This window comes from Osmia lignaria, chromosome 14 (genome assembly GCF_051020975.1).
Source record: "Osmia lignaria lignaria isolate PbOS001 chromosome 14, iyOsmLign1, whole genome shotgun sequence".
NCBI classification, from domain to species: Eukaryota; Metazoa; Arthropoda; class Insecta; order Hymenoptera; family Megachilidae; genus Osmia; species Osmia lignaria.
Window position 1 is genome coordinate 2,127,790 of NC_135045.1, and position 22,748 is coordinate 2,150,537.

Below are 22,748 nucleotides of genomic sequence, written 5' to 3' on the forward strand. Positions count from 1 at the left end.
TTATTTGATGTCATTATCCATCAAAGTTTTGCGTTATTTCTCTTAATACACAATTATCAACTACTCATTGATAAAGGTACGCGTAATTATTAAAACAAGGATTCTAATGTTGGCATTTGCAAACAACAAAAAAAGCTGTTTATTGTATTACCTAATGTAATTAAAAGTACACTGTGTTATATACATTTTTCCAAGTACACGATCACTTACGGTCTCTAGGCATAATGTATATAATATTTACACTGCTTTTTCTTTTTTTAATTAAGTTATTACTATATTTACTACATTATGGTTATATCTTATGTCTGAATAATCCTTGAAGTGTTGCGCAACTACGCAATAGTAGACAGCAGTTATATAAAACAGTCCCTCGTCAAAATCAATAAAGATCATAAAGAATAATAAATTTAACAAAATTATACTTTGTTATTGTAATGTTATATAATTAAAAGTTAATTACCACACAATATATCGAATGATAAAATACTATTGCCAGCCTTCATACTTAACAACTTCATGTTATACATTCGTAATGATAGTAATGGTAATGTGTATGTGGTTTACTTGTTATTTATTATTTGTCCCATTTCTTTCCTATAAACTGGAAAGAAAAAATTAAATTTTATAAATGTTTTTCATTTTGTTTTTTTTTTTGTATTTAAAGTTCCTTGAATGCACTTGTGCTCTGTTTAATTAAGAATTGTCGTTTCATTAAGTCATAAATTTAAATGTTTATATAAATCGACAATTATCTGGAAATCGTTGTGCGAATACTGCAGAACTTTTGCAATAAAAATAATCGCCACAACGGAAGATTTGATTATTAACATCACCAGTACTATTCAGAACTCACTTTATTTCACTTCACTCGGTCGTTGTGTGAGTTTCTTGTGAATCAGATTGTAGTTCACCCTCCATCCTGGCTTGTCGTTCTGCTGCAGCTCTCGCCTGTCTTCCAGCACTAGAGCGAAGATTTTTTCGTTCCATCGGGGGCTCTACACTTAGCCGTTTCCCACTTCGCGCCTTTTTCCCTTTAGTACCTTTATTATCTTCTTCCACTTCTGATGAAAGCTTTGACGTATCACCTTTAGCGTTATTAGTACTTGACTGTGATGTAGCTGCATCTTCTGAACCTATTGTTACCGATGTCGTCGAGGTAGGTGTAATGATGGATGTAGATGTAGGCGTAGACGTTGGGGTAGATGTAGGCGTAGATATAGGTGTAGGCGTACGTGTAGGTGTAGATGTAGGCGTAGCTGTAGATGCAACTGTAACTGTAATTGTAGGTGTCGATATAGTTGTTATTGTAGCAACTGTTTCATCAGTCTCTTTTTTATTAGTATTTGATGATTGTTCACTAAAAGTATTACTCTCTTCTATGCAGCTTTGTTTAACTGTTACAACTGATGATCGTGCTGCATGCTCCGTTTCACCTGTTGACCCATCAGCAGACGTTATTGGCGTGGTTGCTGTGCTTGTCACAGGTTTGCTACTGACTTCAATATCAATTCTCGGTTTCTTATTGATGGGTTCGAGAGTTATTTCAAGCATTCCCGATGTCTGTTGTTCAGAACCCTGACTATGCTCTACGTTCCGACTTCTTTTTTCATTCGATCGTTGATCTTCAAGGTTTCTCGTTAAAAGTTCCGCACTAGTTCTACTTAAATGCTCCAAAGCTTCTTTCATTTCTTGTTCTTTGTTCTTTCTCTCAGTTCGTCTGTCGGATAAATCCGCTACATCGTTTTGTTCCAAATTTTCTCTTTTCTCTTGTTCTATTTTTCGTCGTTCCTCATGTTGCAACGTCATATCCGTATACTGTTGCAACGTTATCCCAGGATCAATGGAATACCTGGATTTCTTTTCTGCATCTTTTCGTTTAGTTGTTGATTCTGTGATTGTGTCGCGTTGTCTTGAATTACTTGCCGACGATGTAGGTTTACGTACTGTCGATGCACTTGATGTTGATGGATTTAAAAGTCCACACTGGGCGAGACTTTCATAGGCCGATGATACTCCACCAGGTTGCATTGAAAATGGATTCAAACCACCCAAACCCAATGGAGTATATAAAAGACTGGGATTTGGGAAAAAGAATGGAAATGGTGTCGTGGTTGGTATCGTAGATGATGCTGATGAAGTTGAAGGCACCAAAGATTTACTTGTAGGAGGTTCCAATTTGTTCCGTGATGATTTACTAGCACTGCTGATATTAGTGGAACCTGTATTTTTGCTACTGACAGAACTAACAACTGGATTCGTTTCAGCTGCTGTGCTAGTTGCTGTTGCACTCAAAGCAGCTTCCATACCCGCTAAAGATGGTAAACCAAGTCCAGCAAGATTTGCGAATAAAGAATTCGTTAAACTCATGTTACTCAGATTATTAAGATTGCCTAATCCACTCAATGCACCCAGATTGGGTAAACCGCCGAACGGCATTAGAAGAGGATTGTTCTTTGGATCGAAATTGCCAAGAGAAAGTCCAGACAAAAGTGAGTTATTTAAATTACCCAGCGAAGAGAAATTTAAACCTGAAGCCATCGACGTGGCAGCCAGGTTAGCTTGATTCGCAGATTGCTGACTATTAGGGCTTGGCATCATGGGAGGTCTTCCTGGACTTTTACCCTTATTTGCGTTACTTCTATCATTTCCTGATAATCTCTTTTGCAAATCGTGTGGAAGATTTCCACGTTCTTTTACAAGTTCTGCCCATTTTGGATCTACATCAAACATTGGATTTTCAATCAACCATTGGCCTAATCGTTTTAATTGTGGCGCTTTACTCCCAGTAACCTAAAATAAATATTTTTTAATATAGTATAATTACAAATATGAAAATATAATTATATTGAATCATTAATAAAAGTTCGTTCTATTCAAACCTTTTTGCCCGTTAATCTATTAATTACAGCAACGTTCTCTTCACCCGTTAATTTCTTCCAATCCAGTAAGGATGGATCAACACGTGGCCGCCGCCGTCTAGGAGCATTTAAATACTCTGCACCTAATTGCTCAGACATGGCAGTTTGTTCAGCTAACCACTTGTTTACTTTAGCTTCATGAGAATACGAGCCGATCTTAGAAGAGTATTCAGCAACTTTGTTAATATCTGCAATCATCGCTTCGTAACTTTTTCTGTGACCACTCGATGATGAAGAATGCGTTGAATTGAAATTTTGTTGCTGCTGCTGCTGCTGCTGCTGCTGCTGCTGCTGCTGTTGTTGTTGTTGCTGTTGCTGCTGTTGTTGAGATTGCTGCTGTTGAGATTGTTGTTGATGTTGCTGTTGTTTTTTAAATTCGCGATTTTGTTGCTCTGCTTGAACAAGTAAAGCAGAAAAACTATCTTTGTGCGAATGTAAAGAAGGAGGAGGTAATCCAGAAGTAGAATTCGATGCTCGCGAAGAAGGGATTGAAGTGACAGTAATAGAAAAAGGTTTTTGGGTACTTGACGGAGGATTTGGAAGCCCCATTGGCGCTGAAGTTGGAGTTACAGTAACATTTGGTGTAATTGTACTTTTTTTACTATGTTCAGGATAGTGACTGCTTTGCTGTTCTTTCGCTGCACTTAATCCTAGTACTATTTCATCCAATTTTCTACGTTTCTTCTCCTTTCCCATTACAGGTTCATCTGTAGGCTAACAAAAGAGCATATACATAAATATTTATCCGCATATTATACCATTTTTTAAACAACGAATATACATACACAGTTCTTTCTTTTCATTAATTTATCTAACATACTATCTAATTTTCCTTTATTACTGCTAATTTGTTTATTTTTATTTGGCATTGAAAAGTCTTGAACTTCGTTCATAATGTCTTTGTTGTTATCAGTGCTTGTTTTTGGATATCTGAAACGTGTACAATGCCAGTAAAAATACACATATAACATTATTTTTACGTTTATGAAATAAAATCTTACCCGGCAGATAAATCAATAGGTGTTAAAGTACTAGAAGTTCCAGGAATAACAGTTGGTTTTCCAGGAACTGTATATTTTAAATCGAAAGGTATACTTGGTGTTCGTGCTTGTTGATGCGCTGGAGGTGGTTGAACCGGTGTCGAACGTCTCGATTCTTCGGACGGCGATTCATCGTTCATTTCCCACGTATTAGAGCCAGACAACACAGTAGGTTTACTTAAAGTTGCGGGTGACTGAGTAACCGTATGGCTACTACTATTTAATAATGCATGGAGCTTTGCTAAAAAAGGGGAGAATATGATAAATAAGAATTAAACAATAAACTGAAATAATACAATGATGAAATATATAATTGATTTTGTTGAATACCTCTTTCAGTTTCGACATCAATAGCAATATGCCTCTTGCGTTTTTTAGATTGTGATACATTATTTCCAGGTGTTGTATTACGTGACATTCCGTGATCAGTAGTTATAGTTATCACCTCTGAACATTCTTTTTCATTCGAAGGAATATCTGATTCATCACCAGCACTGAAGTTCACAGACACAGGCCATTCTTTATGTTCAATCGCGTGTACAATATGCATTAAACGAGCTTCAATTGCATGCTCCTAAAAAATATGAATAAAAATATGAAAATCCAATACGATATTATAATGATAAAGATACATACAAAAAAATGAATATTTTCTTTTTATAGACTTGCTTATACAAGCCAAATATGATAAATACAACATATTATTCGATCTTCTTCTAATGCATCAATTAACTCCAAACATACAATTTTTCCATACGCTACCAGTCGTATGTGTTAAGTTTAAAAACATTTAAGACATCATGTACATTTTATAATTCCCTGAATCAGATTGGAATGTGTATAAAAGTATTATATAAGTTAATTAGATTCTAATTACCTTTGGCCATTTCACAGCATTATTACTAGTGTGTGATAAAAGTTGCACAACTGTGGGCTCATTATAATCTATTGCTTTGTCTCGAAGAACAAATGTATCGATTTGCGTCAGTCGTGACAAAGGTTGAATAACTTCCAAATCAGGAAACATCGCTTTAAGTTCTGCTGCTTGAACGTTACATTTATCTTCGAGTTTGCATACTTTTGCTTTATCTTTACACGTATCTGTTGTTTTTCCCTCTTGTACTTCTATTTCTTCTTTAACAGTTACTGCATTTACGTTAACTTTATCACTTTCAGGTGTTACATCTTCATTATTTTCAGTTGATTTTTCTGTTCCTTCCGTATTTTCCTTTTGCTCTGTCGAACTTTTTTCATTTGTCTCTTTGGAAGTATCTTGCGTCTGAAGCTCTTTCGATTTTTCGTCTTGATTTTCCTTTTCAACTACTTTCGGTGCTTCTTTTTCTTTAGTTTGATTTTCTATTTCTGTCTTTATTGTTGTTACCGTTTCTTCAGCACTTCTAATTACATTACTTGCTTTTACTTCATCTGTTTTATTAGTCCCCATGATTTGATCAGTCTTAGAAGGTTCATTTTTTATTGATTCTATTACTATTTCGCTTTTTTCTTCAGTTTTTACTTTTGGAATATGGTCTTTATCTGTTGATGTACTTCTTGCAACCGTTGTAATAGTTAACGCATTACTAATAGGCTTCTCTTCAACTTTATTTTCGGCTTTAATTATAGTTAACTCTACTTGGCTCTTTTCCGAATCTGTATTTTCCGTTCTTTTATCTGTCACATTTATATCTTTATCTTTCTTAGCACCAACTTTCTCTATTTTTAAAGTACCCTCACCTTTTTCTAACTTTACAAGGATTTCATCTTTATCAAACTTCAATATGTCTTCCCTATTTTCAATTTTAATTGCTTTTTCAGATTTGTCTGTAATCTTTGACGTTTGAATATTGCTATACATATTTTTATTTAGAAGTTTATGAAATGAGAAATCAGGATCATTTAGAATAGTTATATCTGTACGGCCTAAACCATGCTTTGCAGCTCCAAGAAGTAATTCCTTGTCATGTTTACCGAGTTGCCACCAATCAGGAGTGTCACCTGATGGTTGACATAACGAGAGCCGTTCTTCTAAATGAGGATGAGATAAAATTTCTTCACGAATCTTGCTCAAGAGATCTACGCGATCTAATATTTGTCTCGCTTTTGCTGGACTAAGGTGATCAACAGCAACGTCTGAAAAATCTGAGATGTGTAAAACATGTTTTAATATTTTAAAAACCTCAAAAATAAAATATATTTAGTAACTATTTGATGTTACATTGTCCTATTTAATTTGGTACATCCAAACATTTCATTATGGATATATTTTTCTTAAATGAGTGTTAATATTATATTAATTTCTGACATTTAGTTTGCAAAAAATCAAGGATAAATTGATAACTAACTATTATAAAACGAATAAAATTATAAACGTACCATCTTCATCATTCAATTTAGCATTACATGCCTTTTTACACATTGCTCTAAAAGACATATAGTAATCTGTAAGATCATTATCTGTTTTCTTATCGAATCTGGCTATACTTTTAAATTTAGTCCAATCATATTGTGCTTTTTTTCTATCGTAATTAACACCATATGTAGAAACAACTCGTAAAAATTCACTTTCTTCACGACGAGACCATTTAGTTTTTTGTTCTTCGATACGAGTTCGCTCTCTTTCTTTCACCATAGCTTCCATTTTTTCTCTTCTTTCCATTTTCTGTATAAATTATGTAAAATAAGAAATAAATTATACTTTAGAAATTGTTATAGTTAAGTAGTATATTAAATATTATATCTCACCAAAAGATACATAGCGAGTTGTTGTAAATCCCACCCTTGCATATTTAAAGGTGGTTCATTCATTGGTGAATTATGATTTATAGATGTTTCACTTTCCATTCCTGTTTTAGATTTTTGTAATACTTTAACATCTTCCTTCTTCACGCTTCGTTGGTAAGAAGAAATTACACGACGCAAACGGGTGTTAAGGTCAACGACAGAAGGCCAAGCCTTCTCATCATCGAGCAAACCATCATTTCCTTCATGACTGCTACTAGGTTCTGGCCCAGGTGTATCTGCTTTACTAGATATAGCAGGTGAATCGGTAGGTGTTTCTCGACTAAATTTGTCGGAATCTTTTGAATCTTTCATCATTCCAATAGATTCAGCATCTTCAATATCATTTTCCAAGCTAGTATCATCTCTGCTGCTGCTACTGAAATTTTGAACAATTAAATTGAAATTATATTTTTGATTACACATATGTATAAAATAAGAAGTCATGTAACTTTTATAGTTGATTCAATTTCTACTAAAAAAATATTCCTAACGCGCGTATATTTATAGAAACACACCCAATATACTTAACTGTGAATATAATAGTTAATTTGAAACTACAATTTAAGAATTTACAATATTCAAATCAACAACATTTGTACATTTACCATTTTAAAATGCTATAGATACCAATAAATTATGTTATAAATTTGACATTATTAAGCATATATGAGATGATCTATTTAAATTTATTAATGAATTGACTTTCTTTTCTATTATTTTAAACTGACTGAAAACCACTAAGTAATCTCTGAATATTGTCTGGTGTACATGTACATCATTCTTCTCCACTGTAAATAAAAGCTTGTAGAAAGTAATATTTTAAAACAGATGGAAATACAGAATTATTTCGTTGTTAAATTACGAATAAAAATATGAGTAAAATGAAAAGGAAAATTTACACTAATTCCAGCAGAAGCATTATCTTAAGCGAATTTAAACAACATGCAAGCAATGTATGTTAGAATAAAACAGCAGTGGCACATAGATATATATGTATATAAAAAAAAAAAAAAACAGCATAAAGAGAATAATTACTTACTTATTTTGTATAATCTGAGACTGGGAAGGGGGAGGACAGCTTGAAATGAAAGAAAGCGCGGGATCGATCCTCATCTGGTCGTAATTCTCGTAGCCGTGTTTGTAGCAGCCAACTATTAAGGATTTGTCTGCTTGCAAGTCCCACCACTTCGCTGGTCGTTCCGTCAACTGTGGAGGGTTTATCCGCAACGCACTGTAGGGCGGTTTCATTTACAATTTGCCAATTTATGTATGCCAATTAGATATTAACATTATAAAAGTTTATATTTCCATGAATTTTAATAACCTCATGAACCACAATATTTGTTATTAAATAAATATAGAAAAGCTTATTTTATGAAATAAACTTAAATTATTATTTATAATTCTTTGTTTTTCTTTTTTTTTTTTAAAATAAACGGTTAAAAACTTTAACTTCCTGTTCTGTTTGCCCCTTTAATACAGTGCACTGCTTTTTAAATTGTTTCTTACCATGACCATTGCTGAGTTGACCATTTTTGACCATTTTAAGCCGTATAAAGTGGTTATAGTATTTTAAAAATTTGTGTTTATATTTATATAGATATTTATAGAACAGGATTGGGATGATATTTATATTAGTTAATATAGGATCAGTGATTAATGGTTTTTCTTTTATAGAGTTACAAAGTAAACAATTTAGCTCTATGAGCATTCCTCATACAATTACAGCTCCCAGGATAAACAAATACATTGCACATGCAACTATAAAGCTTTGTATAAGCATGTAAGTGCATGATATTTTATGATAAGTTGGTTGAGCACAGAATAATGGAGGTTTGTAAGTAATATGAGTATATAAAATCACTAACCTGACGTGAACACCATCAGAAATATGTTGGACTAAATCTCCAATAATCTCGTGCTTGATATAATAAAGCATTCGGACGCGTAAAAGTACCCTGTATATAATAAACAAAATTAATTACACTGTTTTATATAGTTTAATCAATTTAAAATTGTTTACCATCTGCTTGTTGCACTTACTTATTTGCGTGACGACTCAAGTGTTTCCTGTAGTTGCTTTCAAGAAATATATCTCCATCATATTTCTCAGCATTACTCCAATGATTAGGATCATTTGGACCTCCGTTAATCATTGATCCACGTGTTTCTCTACCTTCCCTAACTCGTCCTTTCTTCTTTTGCCTATTATTTCGTCCACCGGTATTGACACATACATTTTTTATCTTCTCTCCGTTTTCCACAGGCGTGATAAGATCACAAATAAAGTTACGGATCTTTTCATCGCCACGATAGTAACGAAGACAGTATAGTAAAATGACCCGTGCGCAATCTTCAACATCAACTTCACGCCATCCTCGACGAAACTGGCTGTGTTGAAGAATTTCTTCCCATCGACCCCATCCGAAAGTGAGTAAACCTCGTTCAACTTTAAAGCATTCACTTCTTGCCCAGCTACCGTACACCACCTCACCTTCTCGGGGAACGTATTCGTCGCAAAACTTCCGAGTCTTTTTATTAAATTTATCTCTTCGTTTTTTACCTTATAATAACAAATACAGACATACATTAACTTCATCATCAAATGTTTCATAGGGATATATAAAATATAAATAAATTTAACTTCTCAAGACAGAACCACGAATGATTTTGTAATAATAGTAAACTACAATATAAAAGTAGCAAGCACACAAATAGAAGTGTTACTAAAATGGTGTATTTGCTTCAGATTAATGAATGTATATGATTAGAAACTTTAAGTAAAAGGAATAAGAAATAAACTTTTTCTCTTGCGATTCAAAAATAATATATCGTGCTAAATGAAATGCTATTAAGAGTTAACTGGTGAATTAGGCGATATTAGGTGGAAGTGCAGACATATCATAAAACTTTTATCAAAAAGAAATAATAATTATTTGTAACTTTATATGAAATTAAAAATTAGGGATTTTATATGTTAGAAGCAGAAGTGTTTGCCATGCATTGCATGTATTCCAAAATTATGTAACATGTTTTTAAGGATTTTTTTTTACTGTAGGAAACATTTGGCATAATTTTGGAACTTCATATAATAGAATAACACCGACAATAGCTTATTCAGCAAAAATAAAAATACTTCTATATATTTAAACTTATCACACTGGACATGCGTAAGCATAATTATGTTTCTCCATGTGTATAAAGATGTTAGTATGTTAGTTAAAAAAAAAAATATAATAAAAAAAAAGTTATATTTTACTGCGTTTTATTTAAGTTCGTGTTATTAAGATCACCTATTAATGTACACTCAATCATGGGTCACTTTCACGGAATAATATTAACTTTTGAAACGTCTTGAACAGTTTATATTTCAGTGTACGAAAATTTTCATGAATGTATTTCATGAGTGTATTAAATTGATAACGAGACTACCAGTTTGCAATAGGAATATTGTTAAAAATATCTCGAACAAAATATATAAACATGGCTCTATACCTTTGTAATTACCGTAGATCAGTAATCCACGTCAGGTAACACAGTAATTCGATGAAGTAATAATGCTAAGAATGGTATTGTGTTTTAACATGCATTTAATAACGAACATACCTCTACCTGTTAACCCACTACTTGTTTCATCATCGCTGTTATCATCTGAACTATCGAGGTCCGACATAACAACAGATTCATCATGGCCATATCGTTTGATTTGTGTTCTTCGTCTTGGTTCTGATATTACTAATTCATCTTCTTCCTTTTTCTCCGTCGTATCAATTTCTGCTTTCTTTGCCCATTTTTTCCAAAAATCTGGATCGTCAATATTAATATCTGATCGATTGGAAGAACATGCAAAGCTAGCTTTTGAAAACGTTGAACCTTTCTCCGCTTCTATCGTAATAATCTGTGCGATTGAAATTACTTACATTAACACTACTTAAATACAATATTTTAATCTAATTAAATAGTAAGCATTTATTTAATTTACCTGTGTTCTTCGTTCAAGTATTTGTTCTATATCTTCTTCACAAAACTTATCTCCAGCATTATCATCATCCATAATAGCACCATAAGCACCCTTCTTTAACAAATCTTCAATCTCTTTCTTAGTCAACTGTTTATTACTAGGATCTTTACCTCCTTGGCTGGTGTTCATTGATTGCAAAATAGCTTTGTCTAATCCAAGTTTTAAAGAAGCTTTATCGAACATTTCTCTTTCATAAGTGTTTCGACAAAGCAAACGATATACTTTAACCATCTTTTGTTGACCAATTCTATGACATCGAGCTTGAGCCTGTATAAAAAGTACTCAGTTTATCTAACTTTAATCTAACAATTAATAAAATATTCTAATAACTACTTTATTTGTTAACCTGTAAGTCATTTTGTGGATTCCAGTCACTGTCGTATATAATAACTGTATCTGCTGCTGTAAGATTGATACCTAGACCCCCTGCTTTAGTACAAAGAAGAAAGACAAATCTATCCGAATCAGGTTTACTATAACGATCAATGGCAGCTTGTCTTAAATTTCCTCGAATTCGACCATCAATTCTTTCGTATGGATACCTAAACAAGTATTTTTAACTGAGAATTTTGATACCAACATCTTCATGAATAAAGAAAAGAAATTCGCAATAAATATTGTTATTATAAGATCAATAACTTACTTTTTATACAATAAATAGTCTTCTAACAAATCTAAACATTTCACCATCTGACTAAATATCAATACTCTGTGCCCGCTAGCTTTCAGTTTCGGCAGCAATTTATCAATTAAAACCATTTTTCCAGAGCTGTTTACTAGCGCATGGTAATAAGCTTCTGAATCTTCCTTTTCACCAGTCTTATAATCCAACTGTATTTGATCTTCTGCACCATTAAGTAGGAATGGATGAATACAGCACTTTCTTAATTCCATCATTGTATTCATAAGGTTCGGAATGTTAGCTGATGTGGTGCCTTTTGCGAGAAAAGAGAAATTTCTTTCTAAGATACCACGGTAATATTTTTTCTGTATATTTGTTAATTCCACCTAAAAGAAAAAAAATTATTAAATTATGTATTAAAAAATAATAAATCAATTTTTATCAATTTAATCGAAAAATTTTTCGTTAATAATTGTAATTACCTCAACTACTGTTTCTTCCTTTGGAGCTAATGATTTTTCCACATCTTCTTTAAGTCGACGCAACATCATTGGCTTTAAAAGAAGTTGTAATTTATGAACTTCACTTTCACTACTCAAATTACCAAATTCTTTAAGGAATGCTTCACTACTGGAAAACTGTACTGGTTCAAGAAAGTTTAATAACGAGAAAAGCTCATTGACATTATTTTGCAAAGGTGTACCAGATAAAAGAACTCTGTGTTCTAAATTCAATTGTCTAAGACCTTCAAGTAATTTGCAATTCCTATTCTTCAGCCTATGAGCTTCGTCTATAACACAGAGTCTCCAATTATATCCCCGTAATTCGTTAAAGTCTGTTATAATTATTTCAAACGTAGTTATCAGTACATTAAATTTGATCAAATCTTTAATTTGTTGTCCTTTTTCATTTTTATAATAAACTTCGTATTCTTGAAGCATTGTTCGACTCGCTGCACTGTAAACAATGAAGTATATAGTACGAAGCACTTTAATCTTAAATATGAAAATGTAGTTGGTAAACTTACGATCCATGATATACTACAACATTCATATCAGTCCAACTTTCAAATTCACGTTGCCAATTTGGAATGGTTGAAAGAGGCGCTATAATTAAAAATGGTCCACGAATGCCATATTTATAAACAGCGTCCACAAATGTTAAGGACTGTATAGTTTTTCCTAAGCCCATTTCATCCGCAAGAATGCAATTATGGCCGTTATACCACGAGAAAAGTAACCAATTAAGACCTTCTAATTGATACGGTCGTAAACTATTATTATTTTTGTAAATTGGCGATTCTTCTAATTTTACCCATGCTGAGGCATTTGGTTTCTTTTTCGGCTAAATAGATTTTTATACAGGTGAGCATTAAATATTTGACTTAGATTTAATTTTATTAATAATTTTAATTTAAAAAATAACTATACATAAATAATGTATAATGTATTACCTTCCATTGATCTTTAGGAGGCACTTTATTAAATTTTATAAATTGAGCTATCTTTTCTGGATCAACATCTTCTTCTAGTTCCCATGTAGAATCTTCATATTGAAGAGATCGCCATTTAACCAGATAATGTTTTAAAGTTTCTCCAGTTGTTGGATCTGTGTGGGTTGCTTCATCGAGTACTCTGTCCACTTCCACAAAATCTGGATTGAATGGATCATCTTCAGTCTGAAAAAGCCATTAATTACCTTTTATCACTAACTTACAATTCTTTATTTTTATACAAGATTATCATAATTAATATTGTAATTAATAATATAATTGGCTGTAAGTAACAGATACTATTAATAAAGTACATAATTCATAAGTCAATAGTTACATTTTCAAAGATATTCGTATTTTGTTGTTGCCTCTGTTTAAATCTCTTTAATTTGGCTTGAATTCGTTTATCGCCTTTGTATAACTCTTCTTCAGTTCTCCATTCACAATGTAAGTATGAGAAATTTCTATACTTAACAAAATATTCCTCAACTTCCACTATTTGAGGTTTTACATCTACTACAGCACTTTCTTGTTTAGATTCTGTAACTGCTTCTTCATGTTTACTCTTATCTTTTACATCATTATCATCAGTGTCTTTATCCTCAGAAATTTCTGCATCCTTTTCATCTTTGTTGGTTGCTTCCGAAACCAACTCTTTTTCAGATACTTCTTCCTTTAATTCATCTTCTTTTTCCTCACCCTTTGTATCAGATACGGTATTTTCATTTTTTTCCTCGGATGATTCTGCTTTCACTTCCGGAATTGTTGGCTTAATCTCTCTCTTTCCTATACGAGAACACAATATGTGTTGCACAACCATAGAATCTTCATCCGTTGTATTCTGTAATGTTATAAAAATGATTTTTATTTAAAATTTCGAAGTATTAAAAAATACAATATTATATAATACATACTATATATACAAAATTAGGCTTATTTGGCCCAACTTCACCACCCTCATTATCTTTTTTTACAGAGACAGGTTTTGTTGTGTTTACACCATCTACTTTTTTAGAAAGTTGAGCATCCTGAAGAGGTACGTCGTCATCGGAAAATCTAAGCATTACGTCATCTACGTATTTTTTACGATGCGTATTTCTCGCAGAACGTCTTTTATTATCATCCCCAGCTTCTGGAGATGGTGGTGGCGTTGCCGCTAATTCTTCTCCGTCAGAATCAGGCGCAATTCGACTTTTCCGCTTTCTGAAAGGATTGTATAAATCTTAAAAATAAGAAACGTTTACTGCAAAAGAAAAACATTTTAAACAACGTACTTCGAACTTCTCGGAGATTTTCCTGCTGAAACTTTTCCAACAGATCTTTTACGAGCAGCAGCTTTCTTTTTATTAGGAGTAGCAGTTTCTATGTTTGTACCGGCATCTGAATTATCTTCTTTCTTCTCATCCGTTGGACTATCCTCCGACTCCGTTTTCTGCTTACTTTGATCTTTTGTTTCAACTATCAAAGGCTCGGAAGTTGAAGAATCTACTTGCTCTTGATCACCTTGAATGGACGGTTCAGATAACTTTACATCTGCTTCTTTAATTGCACTTGAATCAGAAACAGCAGTTTCCTCTGTTTCTTGTGCAATTTCATCATCAGCCGATTCAGACTGATTAGTTTTTCTGTGAAAATGCAACGTATTTGATGAAATAATCTCTTAAGAAATACATATATATATTTAAAAAGACAAATAAGATAACTTACTTTCTATTACGTTTTGTTGAATCCTTATCTTTATTTCTCTTTCTTGGTGCTTTAGGAGATTTTGCTTCCTTTGGTGGTTTTGGTTCTTTTTTAACTTTTGGCTCTTTTGGTTCCTTCGGTTCTTTTGGTTCCTTTGGTTTACGCGGTTTCCTAGGAGGACGTGATTTTCTACCCTTGTTCCATTCGTCTTCTATATCACCTGAAGATGGCTTGATATCCTCGGAATCTGCAGCACTATCAACAATATTGCTACTATCTCCTGGAGTTACTTGATTATCTGACAATGGCTGTTCTGGTTGTTGTTGAGTAGTAACTATAGGAGGAGCAACTGCTTCTTTATCGGCCTTCTTTCTGCTCTTTTTAGCTCTAGGTGTACCTTTACTACGACCACGACCAGTAGTGCTTGAAACCTATTAAATGTTTAAAAAGATTGTACCATTTTTCCTTTTTCTCTCGAAAATAAGCAAAACAAAGATAATAAATCAATGACTTACCTGTGGACTATCCACAACAGCTGTTGTAAACATAGGAGTTTGTAATATGCACTGAGGCCCACCATTACATTGATCATTACTCTCATGTTGTTGTAAAGCTTGTAACTTTTCTTGTATAGCAACAATTTTTTCTTGATTCTCAGTAGCTGGAGGCATGCAGTACAATTCTTGCAACTGTTGTTGCAAAGCAGCTCTTTCTTGATGATGCGTAACGGGAGTACAAGAAGTACTAAAACCACCAGATGTAACTCCAGTTGATGTTGGATTTGGTGGCATATTGTACATGTTTGGTATAGTATTACCACTAATCATATCACCACTAGAAGGATATTGTTGACCAGAACCCACCATCATTTCATTTGGAAAGATATTATTTTTCGGGATATTTGTGTATTCCGTAAAATTTTGTTGTACAGGATGAGAAGTTTGTGAATTTGGCACTGACACTGCAGTTTGATGAGAAGGTAATACTATACTACTGCTCTGATTAACTGTAGGAATTTGTTGACCATTTAAATGTGTAGGAGGGACTTGATTAGTTTGACTTGGTAACTGAGGAGTTGTATTTTGTATGGGAGCTTGTAACTGTGGTTGATGTGGTATTTGAGGTGGAATTAATGGTGCATTTTGAGGCACTATACCAACTTGTGATGTGACAAGAGGTTGAGATTGTTGTGTTGATTGTTGCGGTACTTGTTGTGATATACAAACAGGAGTTGACTGAGATGGCTGTGATGGCTGTGCTAATTGAGACTGAGAAATTTGAGGTTGTGATTGTTGTGGTTGATTTAATGTAGATTGTGGAGATTGAGCAATTGGTGCTTGCTGTTGAGTAGTATTGATTTGCTGCACTTGTTGAGACTGTTGTCCTAATTGTTGCACTTGACTCAGTTGTGGTTGTTGCGAAGGCTGCAAAGGTTGTTGAGATTGCACTGGAGATTGTTGCATCGATACTACCTGAGGCTGATTCAAATGAATTTGCTGTACTTGTTGCTGTGGACAATTAATAGGTTGCTGTTGATTGTGCTGCTGCTGCTGCTGTTGTGTTGCTTGACTGCTAACTGCAGGTTGCTGAGAGTGTGCAGTTATATTACTGCTAGCTGGTGCACAGCTTACTGCATTTATTTCTAAATGCTGATCAGGCTGTTTTGTATCACATTTACTCTGATTTTCAACGGTAGAAACAGGAGTCTGAATTTGACTTTGCGTTATCTGTTGTTGAGGCAATGCTGGTAAACTTGGACAATCAACATTTCCATTTGTACTAGAAGAAGCTGGTAAAGATTGTACAGTTTCTTGAGAAATTTTTCCAGCTGTATGTTCCAAAGGTGAATTATTTTGAGAATTATTTTGCATTAAAGGGTCAGTTGGTTGATTAAGCACATCCTGCTGTGGTTCCTGAACATTTTGATGCAATACTTCACTTTCTTGTTTTGGAGGTTCAATTGGGTTATGAACAGAGTCTGTAGAATCTCTAGTTGTAGTTTCTGCAACACTGTGAACAGTTTCTGTTCCCGTTACTGGAAACATTGGTGTGCTTTGTTCAGATACAGGAGGTTGAGCTTCCACTACAGGTCTATCTTCACTTGTATTTGGCCTTATTTGTGATTGTTGTTGCTGCTGCTGCTGCTGCTGTTGTTGTTGTTGTTGTTGTTGTTGATGTGACCATTGAGCTGGCATTGGCATTCTAGGACCTGTTATAGGTTGTATAGAATTTTGTGCAGTAGACTGAGATAAAATGTTCGGTGTTTGCGACATCGCTGGGCGTGCTTGGTATTGATTGTAATCTTGATTTGAAACATTTGAATTTGATGCGGCAACGCCAGGAATTACCATTTGCTCCAGTGCTTGAAGTGTAGTTTGTTGTGAAGATGGATTCATTTGCATTGAAGCTGGAGGGCAAGGTGACACAGACATTGTAGCAGGCTGATTTGATTGTTGATGTGGAAGTTGAACATGTGGGTGAGGGGATAAGGTATTGGGTTTAGCTGGTGACATAATAGGTCTAGGAGACATCTGTTGTTGCACTGCTGGTGGTCGTGGTGACATCTGAGGCCTAGGTGACATTTGAGGAGATAATTGTGGAAAAGTTGCACGATACTGTGGACTTGTTGCATGTTTGGCAGTACCAAACTGTGTTGCTGGTCCAGAATGTTGAGGTTGATTGAACATTGAAGATGCATGATGGGAATATTGAGGATCTATTGGTTGTTGCTGTGGATTAGGATGTTGTGTATGTTGAGGATATTGTTGAGTATGCGAAGGATGTGTTTGATGAGTTGGATGAGATGGATGATGATGTGGCATCCTTTGTGGAGGTTGTTGATTTTGCTGTTGCTGCTGCTGCTGTTGTTGTTGATGAATAGCAGAAGCAAAGCCTGGATATCCAGGAGACGTTTGGTACATCGTCACTGAGTTCCCTTGCTGATAATGTTGCTGTTGCCCAACCATATGTTGATAAACACTACCCGTTCCACCCGTTTGCATTGCTTGATGCGGTACACCCATAGTTCCTATCATGCTTTGCTGATTACCGAAATGTTGTTGTTGCTGTAATTTTTGATTCATAACTCCACCCTGATCTTGTTGATGAGAATATTGTGGAGGTATATGTTGCCGATAAGTACCAGGTTGTGGTGCCATCTGATTATAATGTCTTTGCATTTGTGGGTAAGCACTTCCACTACCTGGCCATCCTTGCATACTTGGATCCATAGACATATTTGCTCTAGTCATTGAATGCTGTTGTTCCATTGAATACATATTATCATTATAATTAGGATATTGTCCTCCACTACCAGGATGAGGTCCTCTATGTTGCGGTGCCATATTTCGAGCTTGATTTTGAAATGCTCCTGGCACGATAGCACGCTGTGGTGCACCACTGTCAAATGTTCCAAGATTCTGATTAAACATATTGCGCTGTGATGGATTTTGCAATTGATTAGAACTTCCAAATTCAGGTCCACCAAATGAAGTTAGTTTTTGAAGCGAAGATTCTTGAGATATATAAGATTGACTAATGTAACTCCCTCCTCCATTAACACCAGGGTTAGGACCATCTCTAGATACTACCACAGAATTAGTTGTGCCTGCAGGGTCAAAATGATCGTTCCCCCCGAGGTCAGGAAGAGCATCAAGCATCGAGCCACTAACATCTTCACCAAACAAATCGTACGAGTCCATGTCTATGCTGCAGGACTCTTCGCCTCTATTTTAGGCTTAAGAGAATATTGTATAGTCTCTCTTATAGTCATTAACGTGCCCATTGTTAATTCACGTCTTTTTTGCCTGAAACAATGTGTACAAATAACTTCATATAAATTTTAGAATTTTTTATATTTCACTAAGATATTTGTTCAATTATCATATATATTAGTTTTAAATAATTCAATATAAATGTACATGTTGATAGTAACAAATGCCAAAGGGGAAAAGCTATACGCTTATGGCTTAATTTTTCATAATCGCTATAACCTTTCCCCCTTGGAAGATGTCCTCATTTGTAATACTATGTACAGATATGTATAAACTATTATCATTTATCTTTATAAATGTAAAGATATCCTAAAGTACTACTATTATAAACAATAAAATAGATACATAACAAACATCACACACTAAATATTTATATCCCTATTTACTTTTCAATGCATAATAATTGACATAAAAGATAAGTGTAAATGTTCAAGAACTTAAGCTTTATACATTTACATTTATTTCTCTAAAAATGTGAATATCGTACAAAGCTTATTTTTCCTAGACTTAGTTTATTACAATTTATTCATCATTTTCTATATATTGAAGATATTTATACTTTCTTATGGTGTAATCAGATTGATATAACCTAATATTATAAAAAAATAAAAAGTGATATACATTAACTAAAAATAACATACTTTGATTTCATATATTCATTAAAAACAATAGAAAGGATCTGTTACTTAGCCATACATATACAAAAGATAAAAATTACAATTTGTTGCTATATTCTAAATAAAATTTCAATGAAAATGGTATAAAAAATTAAAATATATCATTAAAAAAATCAATTAGTTTCTACTCACATTTTTAAATGTTTAAAAACATATTAGTTACTTAATACTTTATTCGTTTAAACATAATAATGAAAATTTGAAATTATAATTAATGAATTGTTGATGAGCTTTTAAATTAACCAATATCTTTTGAAAGTAACAATATGGTATTATTGCACGATACTAATTGACACGCTGGTAGAATTGGGAAACTTAATCTATACAATCAGGGAATATTAATGCACGGATACGTAAACATAAAATGAAAAACCAAATTAAAAAAAAAAACACCTTACGAACCTGAAGCACTAACAGTGGCACTAAACTGTACAAAAGAATATTTCTTGTGCTCGTAGAATATAAACTAAAATACACACACATTAAGTATATTACAAGGGTGAACAGAAGAAACTGTAAGATGGGTATAGAAAGTTCTCACACTTTATTTCGAGTGTATTTTATTCTTGAGAATTTCTCTTTGAATCAGCAAAAATTTTAACGCACGACGAACAAAATACGAGTATATTATAATGTCAAAAGTAATTGAAACGGTTTCATGAAAAAAAAGCACGGATCGTCGGAAAGTACGCCATTATCGTGAGAGATTTCCGTTTGGGCTTCCGAGAGAACTCATAGCGGCCACCACGACGCTCGATATTCAAGCACCAAAGCGTCACTTCACTTCATATAATTCACTATTTTTCCCGTATATTTCGTACAAATACAACTGAAAACTTGTATTATTAGATAAATATAATTATATGTTAATGTTTTATCGAAAAACCACCCTTGTTTGCGCGCGCGTACACAAGGTTTTCACTGACGGTGGCTGCGGCTGCGGCTGCGGCGGCACGGACCGTCGAGGTGCAAGCGTGTCCGAATCATTCTACACATCTCTGCCCCCCCCCTCCCCCCAAGTTCACAACGAAAAACTACTCTTCTCTCTTACCCTACCCTATCCTATCCTGTCCTGTACGACGGAGACCGCTATACACACACCACTTAAACATCATGACATCTGTAGGAACTTACACAGCTACCTTTCACATCATGCGCGCACACTCACTCACTGCACCACCTGGTGGCGCGCGCATCTCTCTTCACTACTTATAAACGCCTGTGCACGGTACACTTGCATATATCGTGTCTACACACAAAAAAGATTGTATTTAAATTGGTTAAATTTTTGTTTTATCGTTTCAGAAAGGACGTGTTTGCTTAAAATTAAAAAATTGAAAATTATCGAAGAATCACAAACATCTACTAAACTAGATTAATGCATGTAGCACTTTAAAGCTTGTTATTAAATATTACAAAAATGTGTTAGTAAAGTAAAAACAAAAATATGTAATGCATTTCAAAAAAAGAGAAAAAAGAAATAAATCAAATACTGAGGACCTTATTTTTGTTCAAAATATATAAGATTTCATGTATATCGTATACCATACAACTATTTTAAATATTGTGAACGATTAGATCACGCAAGTTTAAATTATAATTTTATTTTATAATGATCATATAATAAATAATAACAAATTTAAATCAAAAAGTCGATTGTGAACATTATTTGTACGTATACGCGATACTTATTATGTTTTATAAAGCTAACATAAAAAAATATTTTTTAAAAATTATATTAATGATAATGTACTTGCATAAACACCTTCTTAAAAAAGTTTGAATTATAAATCGTAGTTATTCGATATAAATCAATTAAGCAAAATTAACTACAAAAACCACCATATTTTTATTCGTAAATTAATAAGTAACTATTTAAAGTGTAAGACATTGAAAATCATAAACTTCGCGCGAACATATATACATGCAGAAAAAGATACATTAACTGGTGTGTGTATGTATCTACATGTAAGTACATAAGCAAAAAACAGTATATGTCCTGTGTATGTACGTGTAAGCCAAAATAGCAAAATAAAAAACGAGAAAAAGAAAGGAAACTGGACATTATATCCTTCTGAGAATTATTCTCCTAGAGTACATAAAGTGTTCTGTATCATGGTAAAAACACACAACGCAATTGGCGGTAGCAAGGCGGAGTCCGAATTATACCACAAAGAGAACCAATCAGATTTTACCTTATAAAGTAGGATACCAGGGCAGGATATTCGATTAACCAATCCTGTCTTCTAAGTAAGTATAAGCTTAAATTGTATATACATACATGTATACACGACATTTTTAATGAATCATAACCTTATTTAATATTATATTTAATTTTTGTTAATTGCATACAAATATAAGATAGAAAAGACTATGTTATATTATATACTACATTGATTAATAACACATTACAAATGTTTACAATTTTCTTAAAATTAAATTTTTAGTTTTTTATTACTCGTATACAATTTAATTTTTTAATAAATAAAAAAAAATTTTAAATATCATGTAATACATTTTTTGCGATTTTTATGAACGAAAAAAAAATTAAAAAATTACGAAACGAAAATGAACAAAAAATTACGAAATGAAATATAAAATACATTCTATTGTCTGATAGATTCCCTTTTTACGATTTTATTTCAATGTACAAACTAATGACATTAATTCGGAATAACTGTTTATAATTATTTATTAAAAATGATTTGATTCTTACCTTGTTTATATCAATGAAATTAAAGTTTTATTAAGATTAAGCTTTTAAGCTTCTGTATTTAAACAATAGAATCTAAGACAAATTATAACAAATTTATGGATTATATTGAAAAGAATAATTTTATATGCATTAATTTTAATGGTATATTAAAATTAAAAGTTTTATTATAGTAATGTTCTATGATTATAGTTTTGTTGCTTAATGAAATTAAAATATAAGGTGATAAAAATTAAGTACAATCTAGAATACAATACAAAAATAAACTAAATACAATTTCACTTATAATATTAAATCAAAATTCATTATAAAATAGGAAATCTAAATAAATACAAAGAATTTATATTTTCCTTAAAGACAAATACCAAAGGACATTTATAATACAAAAAATTATAAGCATGAAATATTATAAGATTAGTGTACTTAAAAAAAATTAATACTTTAAACTTTAAGAAAATTCTAAATTTCATTTAATATTAAGATAATGTTTATAAATGTAATACACTATTAATATAATTTAATTCTAAACTGAAGTGTCAAAATTAAGCTTCAATATTGTTAAATTACAGATGTACAAGCAATTTATACAGGTTCTTAAGACATTATTATTAAAAGTTAGAATTTATGAAAAATTAAATGAAGACTCACTGTAATGAATACGTTAATCCCATTCTCCTGGACATTCCATGTAAATCTACTACACCAACGTTCGCTTAATCGTTATCTTGGTGTCCATTTTGTTTGGTTAATTACTGAAGAGGCGTCAGTGCTGCCGTCGATTACGTTGACACAACATAATGGCTCTTCCGTGATTGGAGCACAATATATGTCAAAAATTATACTTTTTCTGTTTTCTTAATATTCATAGTAATTTGAACTTTATAAAGTTATTATTACCAAGAATCAGAATAAAATTTAATACACTCTAACGGCAATACACACTTCTACTTATTTCACATCTTGACCGCTCCATCTTTTTAACAATAACCCAATTTCGAAAACGTACAGACAAGAAACGAAACACT

At 32.9% G+C, this 22,748-nt stretch overlaps 1 protein-coding gene across 11 annotated transcripts; it reads right to left on the reverse strand.

Moving 5' to 3' along the window:
• Positions 1-124: 124 nt before the first annotated feature.
• kis (chromodomain helicase DNA binding protein kismet) lies at positions 125-22,727 on the reverse strand. Of its 11 annotated transcripts, none has more exons than XM_076692106.1 (25): positions 22,372-22,727; positions 15,076-18,366; positions 14,582-14,991; positions 14,149-14,499; positions 13,789-14,077; positions 13,212-13,715; positions 12,836-13,060; positions 12,410-12,726; positions 11,865-12,339; positions 11,404-11,768; positions 11,107-11,302; positions 10,722-11,027; positions 10,346-10,637; positions 8,783-9,302; positions 8,608-8,697; positions 7,779-7,970; positions 6,701-7,115; positions 6,332-6,617; positions 4,836-6,097; positions 4,289-4,532; positions 3,920-4,199; positions 3,704-3,848; positions 3,512-3,632; positions 2,880-3,310; positions 125-2,790 (listed from the first exon to the last, which is right to left on the reverse strand). In XM_076692106.1, exons 2-25 carry the CDS (start codon positions 18,259-18,261, stop codon positions 865-867), a joined length of 12,828 nt encoding a protein of 4,275 aa, XP_076548221.1. In that variant the 5' UTR covers positions 18,262-18,366; positions 22,372-22,727; the 3' UTR covers positions 125-864. The 11 variants fall into 11 exon arrangements, with proteins under 11 accessions (XP_076548221.1, XP_076548218.1, XP_034186481.2 ...); XM_076692103.1 differs by having other exon boundaries at positions 125-601; positions 854-2,790; positions 2,880-3,632; XM_034330590.2 differs by having other exon boundaries at positions 2,880-3,632; positions 10,352-10,637.
• Positions 22,728-22,748: the final 21 nt, after the last annotated feature.